Genomic DNA, 27,528 nt, shown 5'->3' with positions numbered 1-27,528 from the left:
CAGTGAGATTATTTCTGCCTAAACCCTCTAAAGCGCGTGGGCAGAACTAAAACTCCAACGTGCTCAGGAGTCTGTCTTTTCTGACCCGCTGCAAGTCTTTTTTTGTTTTTTTTACATTTTTTTTGTAAGAAAGCCAGATGCACCATGTTCCTCTCCGAAACAACCCTCTGCATAATGCTAAGCCTGCTTATGATCGCTGCATGGGAGAACAAACGACTGGCTTCGCCCAGTCAGACTTCACAACAGTAAGGTGGCGTGGCGTAAGACATGGGAGGTATGAGGAGCCGTCTGAGGATGAGCAGAGGTTACGTGGGTATGAGCCCTGATTCAGAACAAGTTTTTAAACCTGAAATAAGATGAAGTTACTCAAGAGTTGTACGGTGAAAACGCTGTACACAATATAAACAGTACATACTTTCGTTTCGTATAAGAAGTCAATGAGTATGTTTGCATCCACCGTTGATAATCTGATTAAGGTTTGGCTGAAAACCCGACTAAGGCAATACCTCAACCGCTGAAGCTGCAATGGGAACACCTTCATCCGACTGCTTTTCCCTCTTCTCAGAATCAGGTTTTGGAATCGGAAACGCGACCATAAACATCTCCACGATTGGATTCGTAGGACACGCGGCGTAATGAGTTGCACGTCACTTATGAGATGTTGCATTTACAAAGCAAACGCGGTAAACTGCAGCTCATCTTGACGTAATAACTGAATGTTTCTCTGGGCCTCGTGGCTCTAAAAGGCTCTAAAAGTGGAGCTGACGGTTTCAGGGGAGATCACAGCTGATCCATGCATGTATTTAATCAGGATATATGACCGGCAAAATGTTTGACCATTAGCCATTAGCTTTCTTAAATTATGAACTGGTTGTTTTTCTTTCATGATGATGAGATAACGAACTCTAATAACCATGAGAAAACAAAGTTTGGTTACGCTGCGATCCTGATTAACAAAGTTATGAGCAGCCACTTCCGCGGTGCGGTAACGAGCTGTGGACTAAAATGAATTCTTGTAAACTGTTTTGTTGGAGAAATCGCATTACTTCGACTCATGTAAACACTGGGATCGAAATATTGCCTTCGCTGATTACTCCCCGGGATCGGGGCGTCTGTGTGCATGTAAACATACTCAGTGTGTTTGTTAGAGGAGCTTTCTACCGTTTCAGTTAAACTCGATCAAAATAGTGTTACCCTGATGGACCCTGATGGAACTATTCACACAAAACAACTACCAACTAAGTTGCGTACCCTGAACTCTGAAACAAAGTTGTGCTTCGCCCAAACCTGCTTGCCTCTGATAAAAAAGTTTCTTGTCAGGGCCAGCAGGTTATTTCCAATATGCAATAAAACGCCCACCAGGGTCAGTGTGAGAGCTGCTGGAACGCCGGTTTGCAAACTGTAGCTGTGCAGAAGCTATGAGCAGGGCTTCATCAGCGGGGCTCATTATATTAGCAGAAGAGCGCGCTCTTCCTCGGCGATGATGAGCGAATGAAATCTAGGTCACGTCAATACACATCCGGGCTCCGCCGCCATCACCGAGTCCCGCTGTCTCCTGATCAAAGAGCACAGAGGCTGTGTTCAAATCATACTTTGGTTCAAGTAAGAGAAATCAATATTCATAAACGTTTTATCTGACATCCACAACACCTTGCTCTAATTAGCAAGCCTTCCCAACTCCAAACGACGAAGAGCCAAGAGCACTGTGGGGCCGGTGCAGTTGTGATTCTGTTTTTTTTCTGAAGCGCTCTCGGTCTGTTGGCAAACAGGAGGATATGATGTATTGCATCTGATGGGGCAAAAAATGTGTCGGTCGGGAAACGGCGTTTGCGTGTGTTGTGTGTGTGTGTGTGCGCGCGCATGTCCGCGTGTGTGCGTTCGTCTCCGTCTCTCTGCACAGGGTGTGTTTGTGTGGTAAGGGGTGGGGGAGATCAGTTCACACTATCACCATCACACTTTCAATCATATAACACATGATCACATGTTACAGTATATATCAGGGTATATTTAGTTGGAGGGGGTCTGATATCTATGTATGGGGGCGGAGGACAAGGCGTACTTGCCCACCCCCTCTACTCCCTGACATCACCACAGCCCATATAATAGATATGTATATATATTTATATACAGAAAAAGAATACATACTTATTGGACACCCTAGACATTAAAGTACATTCAAAGAACTGAACCAACATTCTTGTTTAAACACGTTTACAGTGACTCTCCTGATATAAATTAAGGTTCTGCTTCACCAAATTAAAACGTTTTTTCCTCTTTAAAAGTTTTCAGTGCTGCGAAAAAAAAACAAAAAACACACACAAATAAATAAATGTTCTCAGAATACATTGACAAAATAAAAACCCCCAAAAAACAAAACAACAACCAAAAAAAAAAAAAAAAAACAACAGAACATTGTAGTTGACATATTTCAGCCCTCGTTCCTTATTACCGTTGAATGGGCACTACTGTATTTCTATAATGTTTTTTATCTAGCGACATAGTCTATATGCCTCAGGCTTGTGTTTTGGTTATGCACCTGCTGATGTATTACAATGGGATTATTCGATTATAATTCAATTTGTTACATGGAGGTTGATGAGTTATTCTCTTGGGTGGAAACGTGCATCGTTGGTAGTTATATGCACCTCGTCGTGTTGGTCTGCGCTCTGGGTGGGATAGTTTGTCGGTCGGTGCAGAGTGACACAAAGGCTTGGGCTTGGAGCCTGGCAGGTGAGTAAAGTCAGGGACTTCTGCGCCATTTTCTCGAGTCCTCAGTCAATGACCTCTGCTGGGGCGTGGAGAGGGGCAGACCGGGGAGGCTTGGTTTTCGTACCGTCTCACCGTCCCGCCGTGGCTCGACCCCCCCGCTCCCCAAAGCTGTAAACCGGTGACACCGCCCGTCGGGGGAGGGTGGGGACACCCAATGGTGCTGTCAGGAGGAAATGACATCATGACAGTATCCACGGGGGACGCTGCTAACAGTAGTGACTGCCGATAGATAGATAGGAGGCCGGCCGGGGACGCTGCAACACGAGCGAGGAGCAGCGCCACCAGCCCAAAAGTCGGAGGGGAAGAAGGTCGGAAGGAAGAAGGCGGACCAGTGAGACCAGGAAGTGAACCTCAGAGACCTCCTGCTGCAGGACATCTGACTCCACCCACAGGAAGTACAGCATAGCGAGCCCCTCTGCCTGGATGCCGAGCTCTCCCAGCCACCGTTCTACGTACTGCACTGTTTAGTCTATGTAGGCCTGTTGTTTGTTTTCACGACCTCCTGTCGTCTGTCAGCGACAGGAGCAGTGTGCCATAGAGAGAGGAGGGGGATTTGTCCTCCCTCTCCTTCCTGCATACCACAGAATCAGCATCGAGGGCCAACTGTTCATCTCCCTTACCAAAAAACATAAAAACATATTTGTACATATATACTGTTTTATACACACTTTTTTTTTTTTTTTTTTACCATTGTAAATCACAAAAGTATAGAAAAATAAAATGTTTTATAATAACGGGACACTTTTCTTTCTCGCTCTCTCTTTTTCTACCCGGCAAAAAGGTGGTCCCTGGTGGAAACTGGCTCGCTCCGTCTGTCAAGCTTGTGGCTGGTTTGACACCGCCGCCGCGGCGCCACTTTGTACGCCTCCCGTCTTCCCTCGCCAGCCTCAGTAGAGGGACTCCTTCTCGTCTTCTTCTTATGTTATTTTCTTAAAGCTAGTTCTCCTCTCCTCGTTGTTTTCATCTGTGATGTCCATCAATACTGAGTACAGCTCTTCCTTTTGTATTTACTGGAAACAGGGGAGAAAAGCGGGGAGACGGGTAAATATGCAGAATGTCATGTTTCTGATAGGCATACATAATGAGAGTTGTTATGAACAGCCGGTATGGAGCAGTGTTGTAGCTCAGAGCAACTAGTTTTTGTTTATTTCTGTCTGAGCAAGTTTTTAGGAGAGTAGATCTTGTTACCAAAAAAACATAGTCTAGGACATTTTTCTTAAAATAATAATAATAATAAAAAAAAAAAAAAAAAAAAATACAAGTAAACATATGAGATAATGTATGGAAGAGTATACAACACCGAGCTTTCATAAAAGTCCTTCTGCCCCGAAAATTGAGAAAAGTGAGAAAAGTACACAATGTGAGGTTAAGATACAGTGATGGAGTCAAAACAGCCGATTGGAAACCATGCTGGAAATAAAAAAAAAAATAAAAAAAAAAAAAAAAAACTCAACAGAAAAGGAAGCTTTGAGAGGGAAAAGAGAAGGAAAAAGAAAAAAAGCTTCATTCACTTTTCATGCCATTCTTATAATGTCGCATAAAAGAAGCGGGAGCAAAGACCTTAAGCTTGCTACTTCTCTCCACAGAAAAGAAAAGAAAAAAAAAAGAAGAAGAAAAAGAGAAAGAAAAAAGAAAAGATCAGAGTGTGCTGTAATCATACAAGTGGAGATTGGTAGTTTGGCAGTGCAAAGTGGAAAGTCTCTCCAAGTGAGGCCTGCTGTATCGGGGATGGATAGAGGAAGCCGGGGGAGGGAGGAGGCAGGAGGGGAGGGGGGCGGTTGGTGAGGGCAGCCACTGGAGGGAGGGGGGGCGGGAATCGAGCGTCGCGGGACCCTCGTCACGACGGTCGCTCGCTAATTCAGAGAGATCTCCAGCAGCTCCGTCGAGCTTCAGACCAGAGGAAATAAAATAAGATGAGGCTTTAATTTCCAAACGGCTTTGTAGTGTGTAACCTCCCTCCCCTCCCCAGGAGACACACACACACGAACCAGTGGCATGCTAATATCAGCCTCCACCCCAACCACCACCCCCCCCGCCGCTCATCAGCTGGCCTCCTCCATCCATCCCGTCTTTCCATCCCCCCTCAGATTCACCGTGGACGCTCCGCACAGAAACACCCCGGTGCCGTCTTACAACTCAGCAGGGAGGGAGCACAATGGAGCCGGAGCTGCACACCGTCCTCCCTGACAGGCGGGCAGCCGGGAGACGGAGGGGCTCGTCGACACAAATATTAATCACCTATGGACATGAGGAGTCCAGGAGGGGGGAGTTTAAAGGAGAGGTGTGGTGTTTTTTTTTTTTTTTTTTCCCAGCCCAGGCTGTAAGAGAATGTCTTTCATCACCGGACACGGCACAAACTCACCGCCGGCTTCAGTGACGAGAAAAACTCACCGCTCTGCTGCAGCTTCGCACAAGCCTTCTACGTTTTACGCCTCAAAAACCACAAAAGAAATATATATATATATTCATACATAAATAAATGTAGCTGCAAATGGTGCTTTCCAACAGGTTTTCTTTAGTGTTCACTGTAAGGCTGCATGAACTCCGACCTCGAAATTTCCGTCTCGTAAATTTTGACATGGCGTTCGCAGAGTTTTCTTTTGTGTTCTTTTCTCACGAGGAAAATGAAAAGTTTCCTCTTTTTCATTTATCCCGAGTTGACACTGTGAACGCCATGTTGTCGGAGACGAAAAATTTACGAGACTGAAAGTCCGAGGCTGGACTTCCTATATAAACAAGGCAATGTACGATCGTAAATGCTAAAATAAAACCTGTTAGAAAGCACCATTTGCAACCATTTTTTTTGGAGTGGACATTTTTAAATGAGTTTTGACTGTGCTGTGAATTCCCTGTTTTCAAAAAACACATGTTTAATGATTTTTGAGGCTAAAAACAAGTAGACTGTTGCACCGTGTTAAAGGCTAGCACTGAGTTTCCCATAGAGTTTCACACCAGCCTACATCACACTGCACTTTGCTTTCCAGAGTGCGAGATGGACGATGCACTAAAAAAAAAAACAAAAAAACGTGCCTGTGAGGAGAAACGGACCTCTGTCGGATAAAGCGATGTGTCTAATCTGCAAGCAGGTGAATGCAAAGCGGAGAGAGTTGAACATAAAGCGCCGTTGTGATATCGATCATAAGATGTACGACGAGTTCACGGACGAGGCGCGGTTTTCACAAATCTGTTTCAGCCTCTTTAAATACAGGTTGTGTTTGTTTTCCGCTGCAAACCGTCTCCAAAGTATGAACTGGAGACATCTTTGTCATTAAAACATCTGCAGATGCTTTACTGACAAATGGGAACACAACTGACATTCCTCACGTTTCACAGTTTGCATGACTTTCAGTCTCGAGTTGCGCTCCAAAAGAAAAGATTTGTTTTGGAAAATTTCGTGTTCTGTTTTTTCTCGGGCGGCCCTCAATCCAACGTTGGGTCCCTAGATTGGTCCTTAGCCTTCGAAACTTTGAGAATGAGCGCTTAAATGATAAGTATCGACATTTTAATACAGCCTGTGTTGAAAAATACCAAACGTGTTCTTTAAGTGTTATTCTCATGGCATAGGCTCACATTTCACTGCCTCTAACAGTGACAGTCTGGAAATAAAATGTCTAATTTTTACCCATTGATACCACTCATCCACTTCAACTCACTGAAAGAAAAAAAATCTAAAAAAAAAAAAAAGATCAGATTGGACCAACACCACCACCGACATGCATCCATCTCTGAAGGCAGACATAATGTTCTTATAACTGCTTTATTCTGACACTCAAAACAATCAGAGGTTACTTAGATATGTCACATATACGGACAACAAAAGTAAGTCATGAGTAAAGAAAAAACAAAAGAGTCATAATAGTATACTTTACCTATGAAATTAATCAGAAAAGCAAATTACTTTACACCTTTCAGACAATATATTCTCATTATAGAAAGTACATACAATTCAAGAACAAGTTCAGCTGAATTGAAAATACACAGATAACCCCACTTCATATAGGAATACATATAAAACAGTTACTCAGAGAATTGCGATATAGTGTGTATATACATTTAAATGTATTTACAGGTACTGTAGCTTTTTTGCTTGGTTCTCTTTTTACAAATCTTTTTGGATGGATTAATAAATGCACCCATCAGCTTATCAGGGCTTAGTGAATACAGTAGTAAATATAAACGATGGAGGATAAAGATTATTTTCTGCTGATATGTAAATATCCCTAAATACTGCTAATAATAAGTACTAGCAAATTTGTTGGTCAAATAGAGGTCTGGTTGCATATTAAGGTGGTAATGAAATATAATGAAATAAAACTAAACAAACAAACAAAAATATATTTATATATATATATTTATATCATAGTTTTTTTTTTTATAAATTCACATTTTCATTACTTTTGACTCACTCTAAGCATAATAAAACGTTTCAGACCTCTACAATATTGACTACCATAGCTATTTACATGTCACATTTAAGCCTTGATAAGCTGACACAGTTTAACAGTTTAACAACGCTAAAGTTAACTTTTCTGTAAACGGTGGACAAACCCGTGCAGGCTCACATGAGCAGCTCTAGATGACCGAACTCACACCCGTCCCCGTCGTAACACGAGCTGCACGAGCTTCATAAAGAGGCGTCTGCAGGGGATGAGCGCGACGCGGGGCTCTTTAAACTCGGCCGGGACAGCGCCGGATCTCCTCCCCTGACGTGTTTTATTAGGGATACTTTGCTGTTTTAATTTACTGCGCTCGTAAAGAAACACCCAAAGTCAAAAGGTGCATCCACGGTAACAATCTCCATCTCCTTTTAATCTCCATCTCTTCCTCTCCATTTGGTTCCAATCCAGTTTCTGTCACCATTTAAGTTGATCAACAAGCCTTCCAATATGCCAGGAAACAAACAAGAAAAAAAAAAGAGCTGTGTATGTGCGCTATTTTGGGGAATAACTTGGGTTTTGGAAGGACAATACAGGCGATGACAAGCGCCTGAGACGATGAGACGAGGCTAACGGCGAGGACTTTAGAGGACTATGACAACATTTTGGGATATCGGCCCATTGATTACCTTACCTTTCCTAATTACCATACCCAATATCTGATGAGAGGATTGGCACCGAACTGATCTCTTGTCTGCAGCGGATCCTCCGGTGCTGTGCGCATGCAAACACTTTAGCAAACATAATACTGAGGAAATTGATTAGAATGAAGAGCCGTGGTGGCGCGGGCTTCGTGTCGGGGCTCGGTCTGAGTCCAGGCCCCCGCCCTTTGCTGCATCTCACCCCCCCCCCCCCCCCCCCCCCCCCCCGTCTCTCCCCTGCCTTGCCTGTCTCTCTCTACCAGTCCTATCAAATAAAGCAGAAACAAAAATAATCTTGAAAAAAGGTACACTGCAATTTTATGGGTCTTTAGCACCATCTAGTGGCTGCTCTTCATCTGCGATTGTGCACAGATTCAAGAGGACGCCAGTTTTAAGGTAATTTATTTTTAGGTGAGGTTTATGTGTTTTCTGCAAAATGAAACCAAGAAGCCAGACTTTCCAGGCTTGGCTATTTAAGGAGCTCAAAAATCTTGCAGATTTGAGCAAGTAAATGATTACAATATGTAATCATTAACTTGCTTAAATGTGCAAATTATTATTATTTTTTTTTTTTATCGTACCTCTAAATATGCCAATAAACATTTCTACAATCCAAATTTGGTGTTGTTGTTTTTTTTTTTTTTTTTCTATAGCTGCCAGTAGATTTCTAATTTCTGAAAACTAAATTGCAGTCCTCCTCATTAGTAAAACCCATTATGAGTCAACAGTGCTCAGTGCCTCTGTGAACAAAACTAAATTTTGCCATTAAAAGTGAATTATTTTTGTTGCATTTATTTCACCAATCCCCTAAAAGAGCCCGGCAGGTTCAGATGCATCATTAACTAACCATCCAGCCTCAGAGCCGCTCTCTCTCTCTCTCTCTCTGTCTCTCTCTCTCTTTCTCAGGATAATGCTAGTCACCGACAATTGCTTAACAGACTGTATGCTAAAGCGTTAGCATGCACGCTGCGTAGAGCCGTTTCGCTGCCAGTTCTCTCATCAGATATCTGGTGAAGTGGCCAATGGGCCAAACTCCCCAAAAAAAAAAAAAAAAAAACCTGGTGTGGTCCTTTGATACTTAAATTAATTGAGATGAGGAAATAAGCTGTATATCTCCATAATGTGGTCGTATTCATTTGTCACGTCCGGTGAGTCGCGCGGGTCCTATCTGAGCTGAGAGCACCTGCAGAGTGAAGCTGCCGTGATGTTATTACAGCGGACGGGGAGTGGAGTCATCTAAAACTGTCAGCTTCCTGCAAACTACAGCATATTAGCAAACCGCACTCACTCCCTCTCTCTCTCTCGGCCTCTTTCTCTCACCTCCCTCACACACACTGACACGCACACACACACGGAATGCATATACATAGGCACGCACATTCAAAAACAAACAAATGACAAAAAGAAAAAATAAAAAAAATTCAATTTCATTCCCATGTAGCTTCACTAATAGTGGTCAGTAGCTGAACCCCCGCACACACACTCTGCTGAGAGCTCACACAGGAAACTCCTACAAATGCACAAACCAGTTCTCCCCTTTGAAAATGGTAAAAATAATATCCAAAGTTTGTTTTCACTCATATAAAAAACCCCAAATGGTCTCTACATAGAAGCATAGAAAAGGAAGGACAACGTTTGTTTACCCACATAAAGATTTTCTTTGCGTTAATGAAATAACGATGGGTTCCTTTTATTATTATTATTTTTTTAATACACTGTATATACAACATTACTCTTTTTTTTAAACTATTTTATCATGTTGACTAAACATAACTAGTTGTATATGATACTTTTGTAAATATGTTACATCTTGGAAATGATTAAAAAAAAAAAAAATAAAACAAATAAAGTGCAAGAAACAGATCTGGAGACCACAAACACTTTTCTGTGAGTATATAGAAATTAAATAGCATTGGCAATAGCTATGTTGCTCGAGTTGTATTTCCATAGTTGCATTGAAATCTTGACAGCTTACAGCAGCTACACACAGAGTTTCTTTTCAAATCCGCCTCACTTTAGCACGAGGTTGTAATAGAAGCCGACGCGACGACTGCATGTCAACTAAGAGGCGACTCGATAAACATTTACATTGTGTCTCATACAGTAAGTCCTGGGTGGCTTTCATATAGTCTGTTACTGTATTTGTGGTATGTTTTGTGTTTGTATACAATGTAAAGTATGTTGTACAGTATATGTATACATACATATATATATATATATAATACAATAGCTTTAATGAGGAACAGTAAAATCTTTTTGTTTCTGCTTAGACAAAATCAACTCCGCTAGAAAGCCACGTTGCAAAGAGAGCAAAGCTGCTGGTTATGTTCGAAATCAAATCTCCTGCCTGCTGAAGGTGAATAGCATTGTATTCTGTGTGGTCTGTGATTTTGCTCTAAGTTGCAGTTAGCTTATCCTGAGGTAAAACATTTTGTGCAATGCTTAAAAAAGAGACCGGCGACTGTTACAGTTCCAAAGGAGCCTCTGGTTGCACTAAAGGACCCTCGACCCTCCCTCCGGTGTCACCCGCGTGCGAACCTCGCAGACGGGCCGCCGCCGTGTGCGAGTCGGCGCGCGTGGAAAACGCCCGGCGTGACGGCGCGCCCTTCGGTACAGTGTATCTGCCGTGTTGGATTAGTGAGCGTGTGAGCAGTGTGAGTCCGAAAACAGAAATCTGACCTCCGTGGCCTTTTACTCTGCATGCTGTCACACCACATACTGCAGCTTGTAAGGCTCCACTGCAAGTGCACAACAGTAGGACACTCCAACGTTTAAAAAAAAAAAACAAACAAAAGAAAGAAAGAAAGCAATCAGGGCAGTGCCGTCGTGTGAACTAAGAATTACCAAGGCATGCTGTTCAGAGTTTGAACTGAGATCTCAGCTTCTGCAATGGCAGGTGGAAGAGAGAGGTAAACAAAAAAAAATCTGAGTTAGTGAGATTGAGCAGCAATCGGTGTCAACTTGAGAACACGCAGGATGTCTCCAGTCTTTTCAGGTATATATGTGTGTATTCGAATGCCCCGGTATATTCTTAGTCAGATGACAGCAGCTGCATACACACACCTCTGAGCATGCATCATGCGTGCTGCAGTAGGCTCACATTGGTTATGGTGACACAGCACCCATATACAGCAGTCGAGATAATGCACATGTGCATAAAACTTTCCAAAAGAAACCAAAAGCACAAAAATGAGTACAAAACAAGAGCAGACCAATGATGACATCAAAAAGGTTGTTGTAGAAATATCGGCTTGAGAGGGAGTCAGGGGAGGGGCTCAGCATGGGGACCTGGAAGCTTTTAGTTTGATTTAGCTCTCCACCAAGGACCAGCTGTTCGCTTGTTTTGCTTTTTTTTTTTTTTTTTTTTAAAGATCGTTTTTTTTTGTTTGCTTGTTTGTTTGTTTGTTTGTTTGTAGGGGTAATGTCTCTGTCTTTCTCTCTTTTTTCTTTCTTTTAGTAGGGAGTGAAGCGACTGTACCCTCCTCTGTATAGGCTAGCCTGCAACATCAAAGATGAAAAAGTACCAATCAGTATTCAGGTGACAGCTTAGTTGGTTTCTTTTTCCCCGCAAATTTCCTTCCTTTTTCCACGTGGTCACTTTGTAAGGCTGTGCATGCAGGAATGATGAAGAAAATAAAGATTGAGATATTTAAGCTGATGTTTTTTTTTTTCTTGTTTGGTTTTCTCAGGCGCACAATGTGAGTGTGTGTTAGGAACAGGGTCATAAACCGCTTCGGAGGGACTGGTGGATTTGGAGCTTGGTAGTGAAAGTGGAAATCAGCGAAGTTAATGGAAATTTTTTTATTTTAACCATAGCAGGGGGGGAAAAAAAAAAAAAAAAAAAAAGAGTTCCAAGATATCAGTATCCCTTTGCCTCGACAAAAGCGGAGAGACGTGGGACCTGCCCTGACGCATTTTCTTGAATTAATTACATTAAGAAATAAATTGGAAAATATTGTGCTCGGTTCATGCTTTTCACTGTGGAAAAACATTCCTTGAGGAAAAGGCTTTTCAGGCTATAACAATGGCAGAGATTCAACCAAAGCAAAATAAGTTCAAAGGGGTTTAATCATAATTCCTTTTCAAGTCCAATGGAGGTGCCTGCACCTTTCTGGAGGGGCAAACCACCACGGGGTATTAGTTCCTAGATTCAGCACCATGCTCGGGATATCTGGGGCAAAACACGCACATCAAGCATGCACGTAGGGGCCTACGCATGCACACCTGCTCATGCACGCACACACACACACACACACACACACACGCACACACACACACACAGCCACTAACTCCCTCATCTCATCTTTCACCGGCTCTGCTGCTGGTAGGAATTGGGGGAAAACTCCAAAAGCGAGTGCATGTGTTCAAAGGCTAATTTCTCCTAATTTTGGGGAACCCTCTTGCTTGGTCAAAACTTTAATCCGTGTGAAACGTATCGGCGCGCTGGAAATGAGCAAAGAGAATTTCATGCAACCTCAGAGGAACTAATTATTGTATAGCTTTTAAATGCAAAAATGACTCGTCTCTGCTGTGGAGCCATTAATCAAATATGATTAAAGAATTAGGAGCCAAACTGGTATTTCTCCTCGGCTCTCGAGTCTATTTGATGTGGGCCTCGGCACAGCGGATCCCCCGGTCTCCACATCATTTGTTCACCACCAGGCTCCTCTACCACACCAGCACACGCAGCCTCCCGAGTCTCTGTTATTTCCCTCAGCTCCCAACACACACAACATTAGCTCTGACGGTTTTTTTAGGGGCCAAATCATGTCTTATTTTTGTTGGGGAAAAAAACAAAAAAAAAAGGACGGCTATAGTGTCAGAGAAACGGAAGGAAATTTGGAGGAAAAAGAAGAAAGAATAAAAAACGTTCAAGCACATTTTTTAATTAAGTAAATGAAGAGGAAAAAAAAAAAGAAATGTCTTAATTAATGAAAGCTTTTAGCTAGCAGCTGCACCGGGGAACTGTATGCTTTTTTATGTTGTTGAAAAATCGCATGCATGCCGGAATGGTAAATTTGAGTCATTTCTCAGGCAGAGAGCACTCCTCCGATCAACCTTGTGGGTAGAAGGGGAGGGTGAGACAACTTCCTCCTTCCGTCTCGCTCTCTCATTTATGTCCCACGGCACACTGCTGCATGCGTTTGGTGGTCCTTAATCTTTAGATTAAGTCTGTGAGCCCAGTCCCATTCCCTCAACATAAAACAAACCAAAGAGAAACTCTCTCTGTTTTCGGAAAAGATGCTCTTTTATTTATTATCATTTTTCATCTTTGATGTTACAGTAGCTGCAAAAGCTAGCTAAAAACAGACATTAACGATTCAACTTCATCCCTTCAAGTTTGGTTTGGCTGAATGAAAAAAAATGAGCCAACTCCGGAGCGAGTTGAGTGATGCAGAATGAACAGAAAGCTTGGAAATGTAGTCATTACGTAAGATGCAGAGTTGGTGTAAAACATGTTGCAGTGATCGCTCATTCTCACTTCAAGAGAACCTGTGTTGAATCAATATTGCATGAGGTGGGCTAGCATGGCATAACACAACATAAGTTTGTTGCACTGGGTGTCTGAGCCAATTTCCACATGCTGGGCTGTTCAGTACTGCTCAGCTCCACTAGGCTGTGCCAGATAGCATGACAAGGGGAAAAATAAAAACCAGTGACCGCTGGAGTCTCTGGTCTTTATTTTGGAGTGTGAGTTGTGTGTCTGCTGGCTCATGTCTTAATGTTGCCGACAGGGTGCAGATATTACAGGTCAAATCTCACAGACTTACCATAGTACCCACACTGTACGTGGCGGCAGGGCCAATTGTATGGTGGTAGGGGTCTGCTGTTGCATAGACTCTGCCATAGCTGCACAAGAGGAGGTACAGAGAACACGGTCATTGATCTATCATTGACAAGGAGAGAAGAACATTTATGCATGCTTGTTTAATGCTCGAGCCCCGAAGTCGACTCTTTCAAGTCTCTAACACAATCAATTATTTCCCTCCTCTCCCTCCTGGGCTTTCTACATTATACAAGGTGGTTCAAAAAGGGGAGTTCAAAGGTTGGTGAATTATACTTGTCTTTTCATTGTCATCTTGATTAGGTGGAAGGAATAGGTAATGAGCATGGAGAGAGAATGAGAGAGAAAAACAGAGAGGAAGACAGAGAGTGAGACAGCGAGAGAGAGAGGGAGAGAGAGAGAGAGAGCTGAAGCTGGAGGGCTTGGTCTTGGTCTCTCACCCTGTTCTTGTTTACCCAAGCTGCACAGTGGGCTCACGCCCCTGTCTTTTCATTGTTGCTGGTTTGGAACTAATCCTTCCAATTTCCTTCTGAGACAGGACAAGATGTGTCTGCCTTATTTATTTATTTATTCGACTTCACATATTCCTCTATTTACTTTCTTTTTTTTCCCTTTTTTTTTTTCAATGCTCGCTTGCAAATGAGGGTCTGCACGGAGCAGATAAGGCACACCCAGCCAAGGACTGAGGGCACCAAATCAACCAGGAATAAAAATCAAGTGGAGAGAGGGGAAAAATTTTCCTAAAGGAGACAACAAGACGTACAGCATGCATGCCTTTCGCATGAGCTACATTGAGTTATATAAGATCTAAATATGGCTTGTCCCATTTAAGTCCAGCAGCACCCAAGGTCAGTGAGCAGGACGTGAAATCAGAAAGGCTGTCTCGGCTCCTTGGGGAGGAGGCCAGTGCCATGAGATGGTCAGGGAAACTCTCCATGGTCCTCTTATCTTCAGTGAGCACCAAACCCCACAGGCCCTCTAAGGCTAATATATCTACAAAATGGCTCTCACCAGAGTGGCACTGCTGACATCCGCCAGGTCAAACCACCCTGTGCAATGTCACAGCGCCTCAACAGAGCCGATTGGAAGCTGGCAGGGTCTCTACAATGTGACTGGTTCCTCACAGGGCCTCTCTGATATATCAGACTGCCGGGATGAACTCTGCGATGGCTACGGTTACTTACAGGGCTTCGTGATGCAGGCCTGTAGGCTTTTCAGATAATGAATGTTTCATATTTTACAGGGGTTTCACAAGCCTTCTGCGATCCCGGTGACCTCTTTTCATGATTGGCTGATTGCTCCACGGTTAAGTCTGATAAGGTATTGCTGAGACAATACCGACAAACCCCTATTGATCCAATGGGCATGACCGCTTATTCAAAAGGAAACAAACAGACAAGGGAGGCAAAACAAAAGCAAAACAAACAACTCGGGAGCGAATTACATTAAATCTCAGGGAAAAATATAGGCAAGAGAAACAGGAATTAAATCACTCCCAGAGGAAAAAGCTCCTGTCCAATTTCTGCTCTCGCCGAGCACGGCTGCTCATAATTCGAGCTGCGGCGAGGCCTGATAAATCTTACATTATCGATATGATCTTCAGGCTCTCAGGCAGGGTGTACGTTATCACAAGTGACATGCTCAATCCTTCCCAGATTAGATTCCCAAACCAGCCCACATCCTGGCTGACAACGGCTTTCAGGGGCCGAATGAATCAGCGACGCCTCCTCAAACGGAGCACACCTGAACCGGAATGGCATCACTCAGAAGTGATAGAGTCCCTGCCTGTCCATCTTCCCCCCTCTCTCTCATTCTCCCTGCCTCCCTTCCACAGTCCTGGGGCAATTCATAAATACCACTGATATACCCACTCTCCCATCACGGGCAGAGAGTCATGGGATATATACCTTCTTCTTTTTTCATCTTGTCCAACAAGGTTAGTCTTTTTGTGTGCTTTAGCTTAGAGCCAGATGGTGGGCTCCCTAATGGACAAGATAATTGAAGGAGGAAGGGTGGGGGTGGGGGGTGGGGGTAGGGGAGGTGGGGTATAAACCCTGAGAAGGAGATTCCATATATTTTGAAAATGTTGATAAGGTGGTCTCCATTTATCAAATCCAGTCAGCGCCAAATGTCTGGGCCATGGATCTTTCGCTTTTTTAGGAATACACCGTGATTATTTAGAGGAAAACTCCACCCTCTGACACCGTTAGATATAATCAATTTGTGATGCGCGATGCATTCCAGCAGATATCTCGTGATTAAGTGCTGTAATTTAGTTTGTTGATGCATCCACTTTCGCTCAACCTTACTTCCACTTCAGCCGGTGATTTCTTATGTTTCCGGGAATGCGTTTTCAACAACCCCCGGAGAAGGGGAGTCGGCGTGCGGTTTTTGATCAAAGCCGGGTGTACGGGCGTAGAAATGCAGCGAGTCAGCCGGCTAGCTCAGAGCACTGTGGCGTGTGCGTGATTGTGGCCATGCTCATCTCTCAAAATGCACATCCTTGTATACAAACAATATTGAACTGACTTGCATTGAAAATGGGTGTGAAGCTGTAGAAAGAAGCCAAAACCTGATCTTTACTGTGTTTTACTGTAAATAGCCGGTAAAATATTCAAGTATTTAAATGTTTTAGGGTGGGTCTTTAAATTAAAACAGTTCAGTTTGTGACTACATAATGACTTTCACATTTATTATTTGTGGCGCTATGTAATTAATGATCAAAAAGACATGCCTTTTCTGAACTAGTGCTTAACTATTTTGACTCATTAGTATTATAAGCTCGCAGTATGATTCATTTCTGTTTCCCAGTAGCAGCGCACTTATTAAACTGATGAAGTTTGCATGAGGGAGATTCTCACCTGTCACTGTAGGCAGCGGTGGTGGTGGGCTGGGCATATCTGTATGCTGCATAGCCACCCTGTGAAAAAAAAAAAAAAAAAAAAAAAACCCACAGTGTTAATCAGTGATGGAGCACAAAATGCCGCGTGCCTCATTGATAAAGATGCATGTCGTGTTACAGAAGATGAAGTATTACAGAAACAAGGAGGCGGCAATACAGACTGTAGGTTCATATCATCATACGAGTTTAATTTCAGTGCACAATATTGTGTGCAATCCACAGACTGCCCAATTGCAGGATCCCTTGCAGACAGCCAGAGGGCGCTGTTTGATACATGCTGTGTTGGGAAGCAGGTACTGGCAACCGGGGGAATGAATGATGTGCTCAGAGACTGGATATTAGAGAAGCTGGTCATTGTCAAACTAGAGGCTCATCCCAGCAGCAGTGGTAGCATAACACAGGCCAAATGAGCCAACTCCCAAAATTCAACCCATTTTCAGAATGAGAAAGCTCTCCTGCTACATTATTGAAGAGCTCCTTTTTTCTCCGCGCGACCCCCCTGGCTGGCAAATGAAGTACGAAGGCAGAAGATGGTTGGACCATTGGGGAGTCAGGACCGTTGTATTCATTTGCCAGAGTAGGAAAGGAATTAAAGACCTCATTGTGGAGTGCAGCTATTACTCTCTTTGAAAAATGAAGCTGTTCTCCTACTGTTTTTCTATTAGTGCCAGTGGAGTGTGTGCCCATCTGCGTCCATACGGTGGATAGGTGGCTTTTAATAATGCATGTTTTCATTTATTTTTAAACTCAAGGGGGGAGATGTCCGATAGGGAACAGCGGGAAGAAGCAACGTCAACGGCCGCGGCCATGGCTGCACGTGAATGCAGGTCAGGGGCCCCGGCGTTTGAGCCGCCCCCCCCTCCCTCCGTCCCCCTCATCCTTTTCCATGGGGACAGGAAGTCACAGCACTTAAGGCAGATGACTTCCTGTGGGATGGCCCTGCCTTGGGACTGTGCTGATTACCGCTACAGCCTGAACAAACACAGGCCAATAAATCACTCTCCTACGTTGTCAAATCCTGCACACAACAGTGCAGCACATTTGTTATTTTGTCGTGCTGAGTGTGTTTACGTGCGCGCGCGTGTGTGCATGCGTGCGCTTGTGTGTACGCGCTCATGTGTGTTTCTACGTGTACGTGAAAGCATGCATATGTATCAGCACAGGAGATTAATTCAACGTATATTTGTGTGTGCCGACAAATGCCCTCTCTGCCTCTCTCAGAACGTGTTCGCATGTTGTCTGCTGCTCCGAATGGACGGGACGTCGGCCGGTCGCGGCTTCGACAGCAGGACGGCGTCCACTGAATGATTGTGGAGGACGGTGAGGGCTGAGGGACTGCTTCCTCCCAGTCACCGGAGACCTTCGGGCGCACTCAGCCAGTCTGAAGCAGTGCAGTGACCAGTGCCAAAACTAATGGCAGTAAAGCACCAGGGGACAGCCTGACGGGTTGAGCGATGGGCCGACCTGGCCGAGCCTCGGTCAAGGGACGCTGGGACGCGGGGCTAAGCTGTCGGAGGCTGGACGAGCGTGGGAGACAATATCGCTTACAGCACAGCCTTGGTCTCCTCTACGGCAGTGGGTGTCGCTACAGTAAAAGCTAGTGAAATACAGTCCTATCATTTGGGCTGGTGTATAAGTCATATATCACTGGGATTCAGCGTTTTGTTCCCAGACACTGGTCATCTGTTTGTATGCCGACAGGGTGAAAGTGAGAGGCAGCTGCTGTTGTTACTGTGCCCACTGTCATCTCGCTATCTCAGCAGACGGCATTGGAAAAAAAAATCTCCCCAGCAGATTCAAAGGGACAAATTACATCCCCTCCCCAAACGTTTGGACTGATGTCAAAGTGGGGCAGCGTGGTAATTTCAGCATTATCTCCACAGCGTCCATGCTTTTCTCTGTCAAGGGCAGTGTGCAGCAGGGCCAGCCCCTGATGTGACCCTGTCTGCATGGACAGCTCCAGAGGGATGGCTAATCCCTTTATCTGCCGCCGCTCCTCTTATCTCCTGCACGGTGATGGCTGGGAAGAACCGGCCCCACTCAGGCCGCACACGGGCCCCCTGGGGCAGGCAGGGCTATCCCAGCCAAACCTTCTGAGCATACACACACACATACACATGAGCAGGAAAGAGAAGGAAAAGAGGTAGCAAGAAGGGAGGGCCGTGAGAGATGAGCCACCTCAAAAACCCAGACAAATTTAAAGGAAGAGACGACCTAACTTGACACGGGACACTGAGCCGGGGTCTGCCTCTTTGCCAAAGTCTGAGATCATAGGAAGGGAGCGAGAGCGAAGAGAGAGCGAGGAGGGAGGAGCTGAGGGGGTTTTAAATTTTGTTGTCGGGTTTCTTGGCACAGCAGACAGAGGCCTAATCGACGCCGGCTTGGCAGCAAGGCTGGGGGAACGCTGGGGGCTGAGGAGATCACGTTTTCCTCTCCAGGGCTGGGTTTTTGTCTGCTTTACTTCTGTTTCATCTAAGCATGCAAGGGGAGAAAAGCCAACTGTACTTACATAGATCTCTGCACCATAGAAGCCATCTTGGTACACCACCCTGCGAAACGAGAGGGAGAAACGAGAGGGAAGCGTTAGCCGATTTGACGTATGCAGCGTCGTTTTTTTTTTTTTGCACAGCCCGATTGAATCTCTGCCCCTGATGTTTTCGATATTTCCCATCTCAAACCAGGACCAAGTCAAGCGCATATTTGCATGGTGGAAACGAGGAGTGATGGAGGCGAGCTGGGGTGAGTCCATAGGGTCAGCTTTTAGCGGCTTCAGCGCACCACAAATAATGAATGACATATTAAGGGGAAAAGCGCAACCATTTCACAATCCCCGTCCAATTTTCTGCTCTGGTAAAATTGTTTGTCTTTCCAGTTGCTGCAGTGTTGTCAGGAGGGATGGTGATGGTGTTGGCGGTGGGGGGATAGTAAGGGAGAGAGGCGGGGAGGACAAAGGAACTCAGCGAAGGGGCTCTCTCACGTGACTCTGCTATATAAATCAACCAGCTGCCATCAGTAGCAAAGGGCCCCGGAGTGGCAGGGAAGGGAGGGGGACATGGGATTTCCAGTCCCAGCTTCAGCAGTGAGTCTCTCCGCAGTGAGACGGATCCTGATCTAATCACAGATAGACAGCTATACTGGGCCCTTGGCCTGCCTCCGTCAGACCTCTCCCACGGCCACACAGACCACTGCTGATAAGAGACGAGTGTAAGGCAGGGCTGCACAAAGCCAGGAGATCAGCATGGGCCCTGGTCACAGTCCAGTGAGATCTGCCCAGTAATACGCTATCTCAGCTCTCTATAGCTCTCCCTGTGGCTTTGTTAGGTCCTCCTTTGTCAACAGACAGCGTACAAATATAAGGACAGGCAGACACAGTTAAGCATACGTACACAGATAGAGACACAAAAACAAATATGGATGCAGAAAGTCGAGCGTATGCGTGCACGCCCACACATGTTCGCACAGCGAGGCGAGAAAGCCTCATACATATAGACACAGACGCACACACACACACCCACGCGCAGATGCAGATACTAACACATGCCAACATAAACACAGAACTAAAACGTCTGGCACTGCGAGAATTGCTCATTGCCGTTGTCTATTTGGGTTAGAGATGACATTCGGATACTCACGCTCCGTAAGCTGGGATGGGTGGTGGTGGGGGTGCCGTGCGGAACGTGTTGTACACGGCCCGCCCCCGGCCTCGCAAGTGGGCGCCCCTATAGGCCACCGTGGCCCCTGTGGCAGGGTAGGGAAACCCTGTTACTATGGAAGGAAACACACGAGAGAAAAGAAAATGACTTTCAGAGAACATCCTCGACTTGGCATTGCTTACCTTATGACAGAATACATTAGAGAGAGACGTGTGGCACTGCTTTCCCTATGACAGAATGCATTATGGAGAAGACAAGGAAACAATAGATTTAATCTTTTCTAGGTGCGCCTCATCGAGCACTCTCCCCTTTCCCAGCTCGCTGCTTTGTGCCGTACTCAGCAAGGATCCACATTTGCTGTACGCATCCTTTCCTGATGCCTGGTGAGGGGCAGCCTTGAAGCATAGGCAGGTAATGGATGCAATACCACTAGTTTCGCACCATGGCTTTTGCATAGTTTAGACACAATGGGCTAGCAGCAATGAGGGAGGGACGGTGCGGGGGGGGGGGTGCAAGGGGGAGAGGTAGAGGGCGTTTCTAGGTGTTGGGGAGAGACAGGTGGGAGGTGAAGGTTGTTGAACATCGTCTCTGGATGTTCGGAGCCTCCCCGAGGGGGAATGGAGCAGATGGGCTGGACAAGCGAGGCCCGAACCTCGGCGTGACCCTCGTAACGAAACCCAGCTGGGACCACCTTCAGCCAATCACACAACCGCATCTGTCCTTCTCGCAGTAAATGAGGATAGCTAGGGGCGTGGGGCGGACGTGGGGGTGGGAAGGTTCGGTGTGACAGTGCAAGGAAAAAGTCCATGGTCACAGATTAGAGGACGGGTGATGTGATCTTCAGGTCTCTACTTAACCTTCAATCAGTCCAGCAGCTGTCTGATTACGAGTCGCGGCGCTGCATACAAACACGCCGATCCCTCTTCCTCCCTTTCTCTCTGCCTCTCCCGGTCATGATTAAGCCGGCCTTTTCTCCTCCAGCCACTGAAATTCCCGCACACCTCCTACCCTCTGTTCTGTTCTTTACCCTCTTTCCCTCCCTGCCTCACCCACTCCATCACAACACAGCTACCCCCACCCGCTACTATTATCGTTCATACCAACCCCCAACTCTTCTCCTCTCTCCAGTTCTTGATTTATTCATTACCATGACATGTTTTGGGTGAATTCATCACAGACCACTTCAATTTCTCCAGTCTGGGATCACTGTGCGATGGGATGCAGCGAAGCCCCCGTCTTGTATTTGTGTGTGCGTGTGTGCGGGAGGGAGGGGTGGTTGGTGCGGGGGCTTACACAGGTTAATAACATGTATCCAATGCGTTTCAGATGAACCCGCTGCCGTGAAGAAGCCGGCAGGCAGTCCCTTGCAATCGCAGATAAACTAGACTACAATGAAGATCCATGGTAGCTGGTATGTATTCAGTGGTGTATAGGTTTCTGCCTGGGGAACGACGGCCAGGCATTACTGTGCTGTGTGTAGCGTTAACCCTGCAGGTGGATAAGACTAGTGAGCGCCCTAATGAACGATGCACACCCTAGCCCTGCTGCTTCAATAAAGCTGACAGGGAGACAGATTAGTGGTGCTTTTAAAAACACAGAGAGCCAGGTTTAATGTCTTCTGCCATTAACATCACGCTCCATTAGTGGGTCCGCACACATATTCAAACTCTGCGTCTCATTTGGCCAGGTAACGCCCCCCTACCCCCCCACCCCCCTACATCTACCTCCACCCGCCCCTCCCCACGAGGTGCAGGACACTTTGTTTGCTGCCAACGTAGCAATAGACTGCCTGGACTCGCAGTGTGCCCTCTTTCCCCCAAGTGATTTATAATGCTGACCTTGACATTTAAATTAGTCTCTTTTTTTGGAGCAGTGGACATCTGAGCTCAGTTGCTAAAGGGCAAAAACAATCCTCTTTGATAGTTTCCGCGGTGTTTTTTTTCACCCCCTCCTTAACAAATCGCTCCTATTTGCGGGCTTGGAAAGTCCACTGTTCTGTTATTTATTTATTTATTTTATTTATTTATTTTTTTTGAAATTTATATGCAATATGCATGTGGTGATGTATGTGAATGTAAACTCATAATGAGTTGGCGATAGGCTACACTGCTTCAATAATAACCCATAAATCAAAGGCACTGTCACACCTTGGTAAGCCCATGAAAAGCAACAACAGCCACGGTGTATAGGAGCACAAACCCGGTCTAGCCACCAAAGTCAAACACCTTTTCCGGGAGGAGGGCTGGAAAAAATATGAGTTATGTGCTGGAGGGCGGCGGGGTCACGCTGCACCTCATATGTCATATGTGTCAACTTGAGAGAAGCTCAATACCTGCAGAGCCAGTTGGACCTGAGGTAATCCAGCTCTGTGCCAATGATGGGGTCGTAACCGGCCCCCATAAAGAAAGACCTGATTTTCCACAAGGTTGATCTCTCTAATACTTCCTGCTCAAATACATCGGGCAATGAGCACTTAATCCAAGCACTGGGGACCAAAAACAGCTTAATCTAATCAAGAGTCTGGAGCTTAATTATCCCCTTAACATACACTCCAACAATGAGAGGATCTGTCTACATATATTAAGATGGCAATTAGCCTTTCTTTTCTGTCATTTACACAGCTGGTAGCTTTTCACCAGTCCTCAAGAAAACTCCACCTCAGTAGCTGAAAATATGAACTGGTGAATGAAGAGCTACTCATCCCCTGTCTCCTTAGGAATTAGCTGGAGAGAAGAGGGTCTCTCTCTCGTTCTCTCTCTCTCTCTCTCTCCCTCTCTCTCTCTCTCTCAGTGTTAGCCTAAGGAGCTTGTCCAAATAAAGGGATTTCTAAGTGGTAGCTGTCCATGGTGCTGAAAACATCCAACGCAAGGGATAATCCAGATAAGTTTGTCAGTGAGATTTACAAACACAATAATTCAGTTACGGTAAAATGATCAAAACAATACAATATTTATTCCATTATTGGGAAAGCTGACAATGTACATATTAGCCCCATGTTTTCATTTTTCAATTTGCAGCTATTTCCAGATTGAGACACTATTCTTATTTTTTATTTGCTACCTTGCTGTATTTGCTTTTTTGTTTTATAAATCAGTCAAAATAAATTTTGCGCAGAATATTCTTTTGAGTATTCAGCAAAAAAATAATGATATATGCTGCCATTTTTAATTCATCAATCATTTAAAGCAAAACTAGAATATAACACTCAATATTCTAATAAAAACAAAAACAAAAGAACACATAAATAGGATGAATATTGCACTGAAAATATGATTTAGAAAAGTTAATAAAAGGTTATTGAGAGATACAGCAGATACTGCACAGCGACACACCCACCTACTGTAAATGTGAATATATATATACATAAGCACATACACGCACATATACAATGCGTTTAAGCATGTGACAATAGAGAATAAAACGATGCAGTCTTGTACTGCTGTGTAATTTTTAGCCCACCCAAACTTTTCTGTGAAAGCGCATCAGAGTAAAACAGGATAAAGTTGAGCTCAGCTTGTGGACAGCTACCAGTCACTATACACCAGCATTTCTGCCACTGCCATGTTTTTCTGCCAATCCCTCCATTTGACTGGGAATCCAATCACCTTGCTCTTGTTCCCCGGACCGCCACCCCCCTCATCAGCTCCCCACCTCCCCCCCCAGGAGGGCTCTAGGGGAGGTTTGGGTTGCAGGTGGCAGCAGAGGACATGGGCCCGGGGTTGGCGCCGCCCGCCTTCACCCCACCAACCCCCTCTCTCCCCCATCAGTAGGAGGAGCCAGTCTACCCTGCGAGAGGTTAAGAGCGGGGAGCCGGCATGAGGCTCTCATCCGTCATTCTCCTGAATGGGTTTTGAGGACAATAAACCTGTAGCGCCAGGACGAATGGAGACGGAGTGTGCTGTCACCGAGCCAGGATTTATGGCTCCCAATTTCACTGATCTCCCGCACAGAAATGAGGACTGATAAACAGTGATTAATCGCCTTTACATCCCATTTTACTCCCACCTAAAGTATATTAACTGTAGCTATGATGATTTTAGAATACATCCACAAAACTGCACGCGCCTGATTCTTGATTTTTATTTTTTTTTCATTTTTCCAGGGGAGTGGAGCAACATAAAAATATCATGGTCAAAGGCGTGGTCCGCTATTTATTTTCTGAAAGCTAAAACGCCCTCTTGGCTCCTCGTTAGGACATTTTTGTTTCAAAAATGTATCTCTTATTTATGTTTCCCATCTTCCCAGCTGGCAAGCATATGTTGTCGTTTAGGCTTGGCAAACTCCAGCGCCATGTCAAGACGACTTGAAAAATTAGCAGCCAATAAATCACCCAACCCCTCCTGCTTCCCCTGCCTGGAGTGGTGGACCACACTCCCTCTGATTTATGAGATGATTTGGGAAGTGTGTGTGTGTGCGCGCGTGTGTGTAAAACGGGGAGAGAAAGTGTGCAAGAAAGAGGGGACATCCGTGAGTATCTGTGTTCTACATAGGTTACATATTTCTGTGTGCTGGAATGCGTTGCTCTGAGTCTGAATCAGACGAGAGAAAGCGATGTCGTCTGTGAAAATTGAAATGGGAAATTTGAGGTGAATTTCAAGATTTTGTATTTGTCACAAAATATGCCCGACTGTGGCATAATGTATGAGCGTGTGTATGCTTATAGGGAGGTGTGTGTGCGAGTGTCTATGTGTGTAATTATCAGGGGAAGATGTCGGAACCAAGGGAGTTGTGAGGGGAGGGAGGAGGTGAGGGGGAGGGAGGGTGGGAGGGAAAGAGGGAGGGGGTGAGGGGTGCGAGATGAAATAAAAATGATAGATGACTGCTTTCTGTCATGGACAGTTATTTAGAGGTTCGCCGTAAAGCTGTCCGGGGAATGAACAGATTTTAGTCTAATGAGCAGAAAGGAAAGCCGTTAAAGTGGCGCGATGTGCTCAGCACTTCTTCCAAATGAAATAGTACCATTTCCCCCTCATTAAAATGCAAAGGGTTCATATAACATACAGCAATAAAGCTGGCTTGTCGAGGCAGGGAGAGATAGGGAAAACCCCACTGAGCTCATCTCATTCCTCCATTACTGAGACCAGAAGGAATAGCGGCCTTCGACAGGGTAGGTGCCAACAATATCGCTCACTCAATCTCCCTTATTCGGTTAGCTCTGTAAAAGTCAATCTGGCGCACTTGGCAAATCCATCCACGGCAGCAGCCTCCACAATCTGATAACAGTTGCAGGGGCGCTTGCTCTTGAAATCATTTTTTTCAGCTTTACAGTTGCACACCGCGCAAACAATGGCTCAGGCTCCCTCAGCCACTCAGAAAGGCTTGGATCATCCACTGCTTATCTGGGCTGCTGTTAGATTCACTTTGATTTGAGGGGAATTTCATGTTCGGTGGGTTCAGGATGAACTTGATTGTAGAATTCAGGGGTCAGATTGGATTGGGCCCGACTGATAGTGGCCACACGTATGGAGGAGTGTGATGTGATGGTGCGGAGGTGTAAGGTGGAGAGCGGAGTGGCCATACTGCGGGTCTCTTACCAGCATACAGTTCAGGACCATAGACAGCTCCTACCACTGGATTCAGCTTCCAGCCTGGCAAAGACCAAAAAGCAAAACAGGTCTTAGAGAACAGAATAACTATAATGGTAATGACAATGACAGATTTTTTTTTGCTTTTATCATTTATTTATTTATTTTTTTTAAAGGACTCACCATTCGTATAAGGGTTGGCCACTTTTTTGTTTGTCATAACCCGTGCTGTTGCATTGTTCACCTGTTCAAACCAACAAAACACAGGGCCAGAGTTCACTGAAGCGCACACTGCAACACAACGCCTAGTACGGGTCAAAAGACCAAGACATGAAAGCAAAAATTCATGAAAAAAAAAAAACGAGATAATTTACGTTACACAAATAGGTTTGAAACGACTGAAGAAACAATGGCCTTGAATCACCTATACATGAATTTATTCATCATTTCAATTTTCTTTCAGATGATTCAATTACTGTAAAGAGAGGGAAAGCATGCACCAATTATCTACGGATATGAAAAAAAAACAAAAAAGACAAAAAACAACCTCCAAAACCAGTAATTGGTTGGATAAACAAATGGATTTGAAAAGAAAAACACAGACAGTGCTTTGATTTTCTTCTATTGACCTGATGAGAATGACTGAGTAGGGGCCTGGCTCATTGTAAACAAGGCCAGAATTAGAGCAGGCAACACTAAACGATGGTGACAGGGGGGGATGCAGGTCCTCTCAGATTTGACAGGCTCCTAGGGGATGATAGCATGCATTCATTCTCCATTGTCAGGTAATGATGGACAACTGGCACGTCCGGGTTGTATGTATGTATGGATCCTGCATTCCACTCGGTGCATGTTATATGCGGCATTACGCATGCATGCATCCAGGCACACATACAGTACAGCAGCCACATGCTAATATGTGGGGCTATGGGTGAGAGTGGGTGTTGAGAAAGGGTTTCGGTAGCAGGCAGAAAATAGAAAAAACAGGGAAAAAAGGGGGAAAAAAGGAAAGCACCTCTATTTTGCGTCCTTCTACGATTGTACCATTTAGTTTCTCCCGTGCACGATCGGCATCTGTGCTTGTTTCAAAAGTTACAAACCCAAAGCCCTGAGAGTGCCACGTTAGCCACCGGTAAGAGAGGAGGAAGTGGGTAAGGATGGACACGCCCACACACATACACACACACACACACACGCGCACACAAACACGCACACAAAGAAAGAGGAAGGGGGAGGGAGGAGAGAAGGGAAAGAGAAGTGAGAAGACAGGAGTAGGTGAGCAATAGCGGCGGCAGAGTCGAGTTGTAAGCAGCCAGATTAATTAGAGGCAGTTAGTGAGGCGTCAGGAAACAGCAAACAGAGAGATCCAAGGAGAAGAGGATAACGGTGACATGACCTCACACAACAACACTAACAAACCTGCCTGCTTTACCCAATTAAACAGCATAACACCAGCGCCATGGGTGAATGTCAGGAAGCAATGGATGCATAACACTGTGTTAGCCGGCATAACAGTCACATAATTACCCGCACTACTTCAACACTACCCTCGCCCAAACAACCCAGTCCTCCTTTGAAGACAGGGACGATATACACAAAGGCGAAGAAGTGTGCATGGATCCTCAAAAAAAAAAGAGTGATTAACTTGACCGTTGACTGTTTCTATTCGGCGAGTGAAAGTGCCCCGCGTCTTTGTTGCATTTGATGAACCTTTATGAAAAGAAGTGAGTGATGTCACGGCTAATGTAGTGTCCTCCGCCACGGCATTTTTGAAGCTAATGAAAAAAAAGAACCTCTTTGATAGAGAATGGGAGGCG

The 27,528-nt window shown here is 45.1% G+C and overlaps 1 protein-coding gene across 2 annotated transcripts in view; it reads right to left on the bottom strand.

Annotated features, from left to right (window-relative positions):
- Window positions 1–11,299: 11,299 nt before the first annotated feature.
- The window catches only part of LOC115364366 (RNA binding protein fox-1 homolog 3-like), a 74,867-nt gene continuing 58,638 nt past the window's right edge, over window positions 11,300–27,528 (bottom strand). For both annotated transcript variants that reach the window (XM_030058898.1, XM_030058899.1), the window contains 8 exons: window positions 26,727–26,819; window positions 25,895–25,955; window positions 25,721–25,774; window positions 20,166–20,298; window positions 19,043–19,082; window positions 16,493–16,551; window positions 13,618–13,696; window positions 11,300–11,344 (listed from right to left, as the gene is read on the bottom strand). In XM_030058898.1, coding sequence (XP_029914758.1) covers window positions 11,300–11,344; window positions 13,618–13,696; window positions 16,493–16,551; window positions 19,043–19,082; window positions 20,166–20,298; window positions 25,721–25,774; window positions 25,895–25,955; window positions 26,727–26,819 — 564 coding nt within the window. The remainder of the gene's footprint in view (window positions 11,345–13,617; window positions 13,697–16,492; window positions 16,552–19,042; window positions 19,083–20,165; window positions 20,299–25,720; window positions 25,775–25,894; window positions 25,956–26,726; window positions 26,820–27,528) is intronic.

Source organism: Myripristis murdjan, chromosome 8, assembly GCF_902150065.1.
Source record: "Myripristis murdjan chromosome 8, fMyrMur1.1, whole genome shotgun sequence".
NCBI classification, from domain to species: domain Eukaryota; kingdom Metazoa; phylum Chordata; class Actinopteri; order Holocentriformes; family Holocentridae; genus Myripristis; species Myripristis murdjan.
This window is presented reverse-complemented; position numbering and strand designations above follow the sequence as displayed.